Source organism: Cricetulus griseus, chromosome 7, assembly GCF_003668045.3.
Source record: "Cricetulus griseus strain 17A/GY chromosome 7, alternate assembly CriGri-PICRH-1.0, whole genome shotgun sequence".
Lineage (NCBI taxonomy): Eukaryota > Metazoa > Chordata > Mammalia > Rodentia > Cricetidae > Cricetulus > Cricetulus griseus.
The window spans coordinates 61,968,252-61,980,303 of NC_048600.1; the positions used below are offsets into that span (position 1 = coordinate 61,968,252).

The 12,052-nt window shown below is 43.6% G+C and overlaps 1 protein-coding gene across 1 annotated transcript in view; it reads right to left on the bottom strand.

Annotated features, from left to right (window-relative positions):
• Window positions 1–12,052, bottom strand: part of Sgcd (sarcoglycan delta) — a 382,102-nt gene that overhangs the window by 139,379 nt on the left and 230,671 nt on the right. The window contains exon 4 of the mRNA XM_027427680.2: window positions 6,773–6,860. Coding sequence (XP_027283481.1) covers window positions 6,773–6,860 — 88 coding nt within the window. The remainder of the gene's footprint in view (window positions 1–6,772; window positions 6,861–12,052) is intronic.

A 12,052-nucleotide genomic window follows, 5' to 3' on the forward strand; every position in this document is an offset into this window, starting at 1 on the left:
AAAGCAAAGAGGTTCCCGATTAAACTGTGTTTGAAGAAGATTCCTCGGTGTGGCGTCTTTCTTGCTGGTCAAGGGTGGACGCCGCAAGTGGTGGCCCGTACGGGGAATCAGAACTTCTCACAGTCGGGGGTAAGTTCCCAAGGTAAGTGGAACTGTAAAGTCCGCGGTGAATGCGGAGATAGGTCTCCGGTAAAGGAGCACCAAGGTCCTCGGGAAAGAGGCGATAAAGTCTCCAGTAAAGGAGCAACAAAGCCCTCGGGAAAGAGGCGGTAAAGTCTCCGGAAAGGAGCAACACTGTTTGCGACAAAAGCGAACCGAAAGTAAAAAACCTCGCTTCTGCTTTAATTTGCAGAGTGAGAGTAAGTTAATGGACCCCGCTATTATAGTGGTGATTTGGCTGCTTTTAGACATCACAGTGTGGGCTTTTATTTTCTGGTGGTGTTATCCGACTTGCAGTGAGAAATCAAAGGAGAAACAGAAAAGGGATAAGAAGCGAGTTTATCCTTCTCTAGGAAGGTTGAGAAAGGAGTTAAAAGAACCAGGAGAGGATTCAGAATCAGAGCAGGATATATGTGAGGATGAGGACATCATGGAGGAAGAGGAGGAAGAGATTATTGAGCTCATGGAAAAACATTCATTAAAAGTATCAGAAAAACAGCGTCCTAAAATGGCGACTGTAAAGCAAGGGCACCGCCCTACCGCTCCTACCCCCTACTGCTCGAAAGAGGAAGTAGGAGGTCCTGGTTGCTCCACCTTCTGTCCGGAAGTGTGGCGTACGGTTCGCACTGAGCTTCAGGTTACTCAACCACTGGCTTATCCAGTTTTTACAGACGGTAACCAACAGAAATATCATAAACCAATTGACTTTAAAATAGTCAAAGCTCTGGCAGAATCGGTACGCACCTATGGGGTGACGGCAGCTTTTACAATTGCTCAGGTAGAAGCGCTCGGTCACTACTGTATGACACCCAGTGATTGGACAAATTTGGTAAGAGCTTGCTTATCACCAGGACAATATTTAGATTGGAGAGCTTTTCAAATTGAGTTTGCCAATGATCAAGGTGCGATTAATCGTGCAGCTGGTGATCAATATTGGGATGTGGACATGCTTCTTGGTCAAGGACGTTTTGCACAGCAACAAACAGGATATCCTCCTCAAGTGTATGATCAGATTAATCAAATAGCCATTAGGGCTTGGAGGTCTCTGCCTAACAAAGGTGAGGTCAGTGGAAATCTTACAAAGATATTACAGGGTCCTATGGAACCCTTTTCAGACTTTGTGGCAAGAATGGTAGAAGCTGCAGGAAGAGTGTTTGGGGATCCAGATACTGCTATGCCTTTGATCAAACAGCTGATTTATGAACAGTGTACAAAAGAGTGCAGAGCTGCAATAACTCCATATAAGGGTAAAGGCCTTGAAGTCTGGATGAAAGTCTGTAGGGAGTTAGGGGGTCCGCTGACTAATGCTGGACTAGCAGCTGCTGTGATGCAATTAACTAAGAAAGGTGGAGGTTCAGGAGCTTGCTTTAAATGCGGCAAGCAAGGGCATTTGAAAAAGCAATGCCCCGAGGGAGGAAACACTAAAGTCAATAACTTTGCTCCGCGCCCTAAGCAACCTGGCTTATGTCCTAGATGTAGAAAAGGAAATCATTGGGCTAAGGATTGTAGATCAGTAAAAGACATCAGTGGACAGCCTCTTGTTCAGGGGTATGGAGGAGCCTGTCCAAAAAACGGACGACGGGGCCCACGACCCCAGGGCCCACAAATATATGGGGCCATGGAGGATCAGAACCAGGAGCAGAGTCCCGAAACCTGGCCCTCTCTTCGTCATCCGAGGGACCGAGGAGAGCCACTACAGGCTCCGCGGGGCTGGACTTACGCTCCACCACCAGACTCGTATTAACTCCCAGAATGGGGGTCCAGCTTGTTGACACCGATTTTAAGGGACCCCTTGAGCCTGGCACAGTAGGTTTGCTTATAGGAAGATCATCTGCAGCGTTGAAAGGCTTACGAGTACATCCTGGAGTTATAGATCCTGATTACATGGGTGTAGTAAAGATCATGGTAGAATCTCCTAGAGGGATTACAGCCATTTCTCCTGGAGACAGGATAGCACAGCTACTGCTTTTGCCAAGTTTGCATGACAAGTTTCCAGCACAAGCCAGAGAGAGAGGAGAGGGAAACTTTGGTTCCACTGGATCAAACTTAACTTTCCTAGCTTTAGATCTTGATCAACGTCCAACCCTTGAGTTAATAGTGAATGGTAAGAAAATCTTAGGCTTACTAGATTCTGGAGCTGATAAGAGCATCATAGCCACTAAAGATTGGCCCTCTGGCTGGCCTATACAGGTTTCTTCTCAAAGTTTACAAGGTTTAGGCTATGCTAAGGCTCCTGATATGAGTGCTAGACAATTGCCTTGGAAAGATCAGGAAGGGCATTCAGGGACCATGCAACCTTATGTGTTAGACTTACCAATTTCATTATGGGGAAGAGATTTGTTAAAGGATATGGGTTTTAAACTCACAAATGAATACTCAGAAACATCTCAAGGTATCATGAAACGAATGGGATACGTCCCAGGCCGAGGCCTCGGGAAACATCTGTAGGGTCGTGCCAGTCCTATTATCCCACAACCAAGACCAAAGAATCTAGGTCTGGGTTTTTCCTAGGGGCCACTGAGGGAGGTATTCCTATTACCTGGAAAACAGAGGAGCCGGTATGGGTTCCTCAGTGGCCACTTTCCTCTGAAAAACTGGAAGCTGCTAAGACTCTAGTGCAGGAGCAGCTGGATCTGGGGCATATAAAAGCCTCTGTATCTCCATGGAATACTCCTATTTTTGTCATTAAGAAAAAATCTGGTAAATGGAGATTGCTTCACGATCTTAGAGCTATTAATCAGCAGATGCAAATTATGGGCCCTGTACAACGTGGTCTTCGGGCAACCTCACTGTGGATAGTTGGGATAAGCTTGGAAAAGATCTAGATTTTGTCTGGGCACAGGGAACGCTGAAGCCAGGGACGAGGCCTATTTGGAAAATGGTTCGCAGCTGTCTAGAGGATCAAAGATGCCGCAAGGCTGTAGAAGAGGGGCAGGAGACGTTAGAACAGCTGAAGGAAATAAATAGATGCAAGTCATGGGGCCTGTGCAGCGTGGTTTACCGTTGCTGTCAGCCCTACCCAATCATGAAGAACCTGATTTGTGATGTGTGCAGGATAGTGTTAGGTTTGCTTTTACTTTACCTTCTATTCTCCATACCATTATATGAGTGGGTGGTTTTACCCCAGGGTATGGCCAATAGCCCCACTATGTGTCAGCTTTTTGTGTGTCATGCTATTGCTCCTATTAGAGAGAAATACCCTGCTGTGAGATGTGTTCACTATATGGATGACATTCTCTTAACTAGTAAGGAGTTGAAATTGCTGCACTTAGCATATGGAGATTGCATTGGATATCCAATCTACCCTTAATGCTCAATTGAAAGATGGCATTATGGTTTTGAATCAACACATTGATCTATTGCAGGAACAATTGGATACTTTATGGTAACTGGCACAGTTGGGATGTGAATGGAGAATGCCTGGTTTGTGTATAACAGCTGTTTCCTATCAGAATTATTCTTTAGCAGCAAACATGTCTAAACAACCTTCATAGTATCTTCTAGGCAACTGGTCTGGGGATTTTGACAAGCTGATGCAGGAGCTGAGACTCTCCATAGTGCATGTGAATTCCACCAGGGTCGACATCTTGGTTGCGGAAGGACTGTCTGCGTGGATCACTCAAGCCATGAATCATCTGAAAGAGTGGGCGGGAATGGGTGCCCTGGGAGGAATGCTTATCCTAGTTAGTTTCATAGCGTTATGGTGTATCTGCAGGATGAGGGTCACACAGCAGAGAAGTAATACCATGATTGCACAAGCCTTTAGTTTAGTTAAGGAATGGGCTGGAGTAGGGGTTATGTTTTCCATGATGCTGTTAGCCATTTTTGTTTGCTTGTGGTGCCTATGCAGGATCAGGAAGTCGCAAAAATCCCAAGCTGCTATGTTGGTACAGGCCTTTGCTGCTGTGGAAGCAGGACAGTCCCCTCAAGCATGGTTATCCATGCTGACAGACAAATAGATGTCTGTCTCGCCCTTGCTGAGTGAGTGATGCGTATCTGAATCAGTCATGCTCAATGACGGGCACCTACCCTCATGCTGAGCGAATAAGCATATATGTGTTCCCTTCAACCTAAGACATGAGCCTGTGAGGGCGACACAGTGACTCTTTGACGGGTAAGATAGGGACACTGGGGTTGAACCTAAGACAGAGATGACTGAAATCTGACAACAGATAGATACTGCTACTCCTATAATATTAAAACAAAAAGGGGGAACTGTAGGGAGCTGCAGAAAACCGCACCCAAAAGATGGCGCCGGTTTCCGCCTTCCGCCAGCCCGACGGCGAGCGCTCTCTGTGGTAAACAACTCCAAATAAGGCAAAGGTCATGTATCCTCTTAATTCTGCTTGGAGACAACCTATCCTGGCGCGCCACGTAGGGTTAGGTGATTGGTAGATGTAGACTATATCAAGCCCCGTCTCCCTCGGCCCGGGGCCGCCGCCATTATACATTGTACAAAGCAAAGAGGTTCCCGATTAAACTGTGTTTGAAGAAGATTCCTCGGTGTGGCGTCTTTCTTGCTGGTCAAGGGTGGACGCCGCTTTCCTGTAACTCAGTTACTACTGGGCCCCTGGAAATTCTCCTCACAGTAATGTTTTAGGGCATTTGGGTCACTGTCCTCTCAAAAATCCATCTGAACGCCTTTCTCTCAGCCCCAAAGCCAAATGGCCTTTTCTTCTGGAGGTCTAACAATGCCACTCTGACCCACACTTTCCCCTTCCACTGTGGGGTAGACAATGCCTATCTGTTTATCACGTCTTGTAAACCTACAGAGGGTACATTGATCATACCACTCAACACATGACTGTCCATGAGGCCCATGTTTATCAGTGGAGTCATTATTATGAACAACCAATCGTTGTTTAAGTTGTTAGAATTCAAAGCTTAAAACCAAGTGGGTATTTCCCATGACTGTTAGGAACAGATCTTCTGTATTAAAGAAAAAGCACACATATACAGCTTGTGGACACATCTGGAGCTTGTAGTTGAGTTGGGCTCAAAGACAGCAAGCATAGCAAAGGGGGCCGGGCTTCAAACTATCATTAAAGATCCCTTTCCAGGAGCTGGGGAGATGGCTCAGATAGTAAAGAGCCTGCTGTGCAGGGATTGAGGACCTGACTTTGGATACCCAGTTAGCTGGCATGATGAGGGATAGAGGGTCACAGATAAACAAAATTCCCTAGTTGGCAACCAGTCTAACCAGTCAGTATACTTTGGCATCAGTGAGAGCTGCTACTCAAAAACTAAGGTGGAGAGTGATGGAGATATATACCTGATGTCAACCTCTGCCCTTTATACACATATGTGGACACATGTATATATACACAGAGCATAACACATAAAATCATATACTCACATATCACACACACACACACACACACACACACACACACACACACACACCCTCTGCTCTCAGTTTAGTGTAATTGGCCTTTATTCCACTGTTGTAAAGGGAGCCTTGGACAGTATGACTCCTTGCCCAAATTAAAAACAACAGGTTCCACCCTAGGGCCTATGATCTCCAAAACTATGGGCTTTTAGCTCAGATTGCAACACCAGTCTTTACTTTAAATTCCTTCCTGGAAAACAGGTATCATTGAATCAGAAAGCACTTGGTTACCTTGTAACTGTTGTGTTACTGCTGCACAAGTAGGCACATCTTGGTAAGTCTGTATTGCAGCATGCAGGCTCATGCCACCCAATTGCCTTCTAAATACAATTTATCTTATACCCATAGACTGCTCTCACACTTGGTCAGAGAAGCTTCTTTTTGCCGTGGGAATCCATCAGTGGAGAGATTCACAACTGGTCAGAAAGTGCTAGGGAAAGAGATGAGTGCTCAGCCGTAAATGAGATGTCTATATCAACCCCTACTCCACCAAGGCTCAGGCATCATTGCAGAAGATGAGGTCAAAATGACGGAAGAGCTGGAGGATAGGGAGGAGTGTGGTGAAATGCTGTCTTCTGGACATAACAAGGCTATTATGCTCATGAACCTATAGCAGTTGTGGTTCCCTGCACAAGACTGTGGGAGATCAAGACAGCCCAAATCCTACCATAGTTCCTTAACAGGGAACTACAAATAGTGGATAGGTGCTGGAGGATATGGCCACTGGTAAGTTTTCCATAGTTGAGTGAATACCCCCTACCTGTGTATGTATAGGGCAACACTAACTGGAATTAAGTACTAAAATAAAGAGACATTAAATTGGGTGGGAGTGTGCTGGGGTGAGTTGGAGGGAGGAAATGAGGGCTATATATGATCACACCTCATTGTACACATGTACGAGATTCTCAAAAATAAACAGCAAAATTTAAAAGTTTTTTTTTTTGGTTGAGAGCCAGTTGAAACAACTGGCTTGCATTTAGAAGTTATGTTATACTAAAAACAGCTTTTCTGCAAAAGCAAGTCCATGGCACTTGTTAAGTTAACCATGTGAATACTTGGGACTGAACCTTTTGATAGAATCAGAGTTTACAAGCTGAGTTCTCTTTCTTTACACAGTACACAGTCAGCAGACCCTTGTTCGAGTTCATGTGGGATCTCACAGGACAAGACAGTCTGTTAGGTGCTCAGATAGAGCAGCCATTTGTCAATTTGTTCTTCTCTTACCTGTCACCAGCCGCGTCAGCACTTTTGTCTGGTCATTGAGAATGTTCACTGTCACGTTCCTGGCAGATTTGAAGTATAGGGCATTACCCTGGAATAAGAAAATGGGAGAAGCAAATGAAGGTGGCAGTAATAATACTACAATAAAGGGACCGTAATCCCATTTCTCTGAGGGACTGATGTGGTTCTAGCCAAGTTCTGACTGATACATCTTTGTTTTAGAAGTTCAGATATTTAATGGTATGTAAAAATGAGCACAGAGTCAGCACAGATTTCCTCCAAAGAGACACACCTCCAACACGCACAAGCATGCATCTACGCACGCACACACGCTCGCACGCACGCACGCGCACACACACACACTTGAATAAGAGATAGTTGAGACCTAGAGTTTTTTGTATCTTAGTGTGGAAAAGAGCTAGCCTTGGAGCACGGGAGCAAGTGATCACCTGCCAGCCATGTCCCTTCTAGTTTCCAGTTTCTTCAGAGGAACCATGCAGCTCCCAAACAGAACAGCAGAAAGGTGGGGTGGACACCTTCCAGTCAAGAGAATCTTCTGTGCAAATGCTGACAGCACATGCATGAAGAACCTGGGAAACCCACAGAGACAGCTGACCTGAGCTCATAGGAGCTCATGGACTCTATACTGACAGCTAGGAAGTCTGCATGGGACCGACCTAGGCCCTCTGCATGTGGGTGACAGTTGTGTACCTTGGTCTGTATGTGGGGCCTTAGCAGTGGGATGAGGATCTGTCCTTGGTGAATGAGCTGGCTTTTTGGAACCCATTCCCTATTGTGGGATGCCTGGATGCAGAGGGGAGGGGCTTGGTCCTGTCACAACTTGATATGCCAGTAGGATTTGTTGACTCTGTATGGGAGGCCTTAACCCTTTCTGAGGAGAGGATGGGGAGGGGGTGCAGGAGAAAGTGCAGGGAGGGAACTGGAGGAGAGGGGGTAGGGGAAGCTGTGGTTAGTATGTAAAATAGATATTTAAAGGTTTTTTTTAGGGGGGGGACGAAAAAAGAACCTGGGAGAGATGACATTGTCAGGTAGACCTCAGCCTGCCCAGTTTTCCTATTCTCCTTTCTATCCTTTCCCTCCAAGTACTCTGGGGTTACCATCTACTCTCCCCATTATCAAATAGGTCTCCATATTTCTCTTCCACACTATACTTCCTTCCCCCTTTAGAACAAAATTCAGAACAGTGCACAGCATGCTGTTGGGACAAGCCTGATTCTAAATCTTATGATCTCTGTTGACATGCCTCACCTCTTCCATTTTGGTATACAGTTGGTCTTCAATGGATACACACAAGGAGGCATGGCTGTATGCCAAAAAAATGTTACCATGGTAGTAACCAGTGGATGTTGCATTGTTTTCATTTTATATTTAAAATATTATGCAAACTTAATGTATCATAAGATATTATTTCATCTGTCCTCCCCAGTCATAAAAGGTAAAAAGTCCAAATAAAAAGAAACAAGCAAACAAACAAAATAAATAAAACAAGTAAAAAACTCTGAGTAGTTTAATAACATAAGCACTTCAAAGATATTATTTGTCAATTTCTGGTTCCGAAATTCTTTTTCAACAATACCTGCTGGTGGCATCAGTTGTTTTTTATTGGAAAAATTAAAAAGAACTTAGCAGTGAATTTTGTCTAAATCTGTCATTGAATAGTATGTGCCTTCCATAAAATTCATTAATGTATCAGTTTAGTGAGTCTGACCAAATGTCATAAAATCACCATCCTATAAGACAGACAAACTGAGTCTGTGCCTCAAAGTCCTGTTTTGGTTGTTTGTTTCTTTGTCAAGACCAGGATTCTTTGTCTAGCCTTGACTGTTCTGGAACTCACACTATAGATCAAGCTGACCTCGAACTCAGAGATTTGCCTGCCTCTGCTTCCCAATTGCTAGGATTAAAGGAGTTCATCACCACTACCTGGCCAAAGTCCTGCTTTCTAGTGCGTGCAAATGTAATAAATGCAGAATAATGGGAGTGATTTGGGTGCTACAAAATGTTGGGTAGGAGTATTTGTAGCTTCTGGCGGAACCGTGAGAAGCATGTGAGATTTCCTGGAGTAGCAAGTACTAATGAAAGCACTTGGAAGGAACACAGGCATGGTTTCAGCATGTTGAAATGAAAAATGAATGTCGGGTAGGTAGTGTGGATTGGGTGTCCAATGTATTTTTCCTTCTGTGCTTAATGAGGCTAGGGATTATCGCTAAGCCCAACCTAGTATCTGCTTATGACAGAGGAAAAGAACATTTGGGGTGATAGCCAGAACTGAGGCAGAGGCCAGAGGGGGCTTTTTCACTTGGAAGAGAAGGGAGGCCATGGCAGCCACCAGACATCCACAACCTGGGCTTACATTGCCTTTCACCTAAGGCAAATTGCTAAAATGGATTCTTAAACCCATGGCCTTTAGGCCATAAGGAAACAGTTATGGATGTGAGCTATGGACTAGTTAGAGTCCGGAGGAGAGAGGATGACCACTAAATTCATCAGGTATTATAGAGTCAATGTGATCCCCACACTGGCTTAAAGCTTAATTTTCCCCTGATGTAGAAAAGTCTTTATCTTTAGTTTAGTTTGGTTAGAAGCTCGCAGAATCTATACATTTTTGTCTACAAGGAAACAAATATTAGAATAAAATAGTTTCACCATTGCTTCTAGTAACACTTATTAGCTCTATTTAAATCTCAAAAGCATTAAAATGACAATGAATTTGGAAAAAAATTCATGTATTTGTCAACCTGGCTCTACAGAGAAAAAGGTTGTGTGGAATCAGGCAAGTAGGTACCCTGACTACCATGTGACCTTGAGAGCATATGTTGCAACTATGGCATTCTCTGCCATCAATACCAGTGTCACTATGAAGCTCATTGACACCACAGTTGAGCATTTACTTGTGCTGGGTATGCAGTAGGAGACCTGAAATGCAGCTGATTTCCCATCTCTGCTCTACCACCTGCATGCGAGTCAAGCGACACTGACAAAATAACTTAATTATTTCAAGCCTTGCTTTCTTTACATGTCAGTAAAAATTTTCATTATCAAACTTTTAAGCATCTTTATTGTTACCTTATAATTAACTTATACATATAGTTGGTAAAATAGACATGGTCTGGTGCCAGGTATAGATGAAGCCCTTAGTAACTAACAGGGCAAGAAGCAGAGGAGAAATGAGGGCAATGAAAGGAAGATTAGAAAGGGACCGGGGGAGAGAAGGAACAGGAAGAAAGCAGGGAAAGGTGGGATGGAGGATGGAAGGAAGTGTGGAAGACAACCCTATCGCATCTCTGGTTTTCCTCAGCCACCTGCAGAATGATTTATGAGTTTCTTCCATTTCTAGTATTTTCAGCCTCTACATTTCAAAGAGTCTCCCTTTCTCTACACATGCCATTAACTTAGCATTGCCTTTCAAATCCCAGTATCTTCAATCACTATTTGTGTGTTCTTGCTGATATACAAATCATTTTGTCATGAACAGTAAGTATCTCAAAACAGCTTTGTTCAAGATTTTATAGTAAGAGAGATTATACAACCACTCACTCCATGTTTTACTTATTCATTTATTTTAAATTTTATTATGCTAATTTTTATCTTTGGAATGAAAATAGAATTATATAATTTCTCCTTTTCCTTTCCTCCCTTCAAGACCTCCTGTGTACCATGCCTCCAAATCCATAGCCTCTGCCCTCTTTTTCTTTAGTTGTGATACACCCACATACATATATATACTCCTAAATATATGCATAGATATATAACCTGCTGAGTCCACATTATTGCTACATATATATGTATATATACACACACATATGAAATCATATGATTTCAGAGCTGTCCATTTGGTTGAATAATTTCTGGGCTCTTTCCTAGGGAAGATTCTTTGTCTTGCTCTCAGCATTCCTTAGTTGCCTACAGTTCTATGTCTAGTGTTAGAGTCCTGTGATGTATTCATTTATATGTGTATACATGTGTATGTCTGTGTGTATGCATGTGTATTCATTTACATGTGTATATATGTGTATGTCTGTGTGTATGCATGTGTATTCATTTACATGTGTATATATGTGTATGTCTGTGTGTATGCTATGCATGTTCATACACGGAGATCAGAGGAAAAACTTGCAGAAGTCAGTTCTCTCTTTCTACCATGTGGGCTCCAAGGATCTAATGAGGTGGTTACGCTTGGTGACAAACACCTTTACAGGATGAATCATTTTGCTTGCCTGTTTCTTTTGATCAAGAAATAAAAATATTCTACTTGAGCATTAATTGTTCTAACATACTGGCATCTTGGGACACTGAATCTTTGCTACACCACGGTTCAAACAATGGGCTTCATTCTTGCCCAGTACTTTCTGTTATAACCTTCAAGTTTACTTGTAATAGAAAGATTACTGGGGAAAAGGACATGAGCCAACTCACAAAGGGGAAGAGCCTCACATGTCAGCTGGGCCCTGTGAATTTCATTTTGTTCTTTGACTGCTTCTGACAGGAAGCCAGGAAAATGCCAGCCAAGCAAGCACTCCCAGGACCTCTGCTGTATCAAAACATGTGAGGAGTAAGAAGAGATGGCAGTGTGCCCATCCCCCCACTTCTTCTTTGTTCCCTGCACTGTCCCATGCATCACAGTGACCCTCAAGCTGACCTGAAGGTGACCTAGGAGGACAAGGACCCAGAGGAAGCTGCCTGGGTGGGCAGAACGGAATCTGCAGACTCATCTGATAGCCAAAACCAGAGAGTCAGACTGCAGTCAATCAACCCTCCCTTCTGGACATGGGGGAAACTACCTGTGAGGTACAGGAAAAATGTCAAACACCCTATTTTGTGCTGGAACTTGTAGCACAGAGATACTTTGGCAGAAAACACCTCCCTACTTCTTCAGTTCTGTCAAGCAGACTCACAGAGCACAGTACAAACTTTTCTTGATGTCTTGGGGTCACTGGCATGAACATTATTCACTCCTCCACGTCCTCCAGTGACTGCTGTATGCAAGAGGCCATTTCAACACCAAATAGCTCTATCCTACTGACATTTAAAATTATTGTATCTGTTTAAAAATATATTATTTATTCTTATATTGGAACTGAACAGGTAAATGTCAAATCTGTGAGACTTACAGCAAAGAGTCATAATTCAGGTCTTTCAGCACCGCAAGGGCTTTCAGGGATGTCTCCTCAGGGATGTTGCACCCTACATGTTGCACCTAGCCCAACATGTCCTTTTCTACTATCTCCAGCATTATCAACATTAGATGTTATTCATTTACTT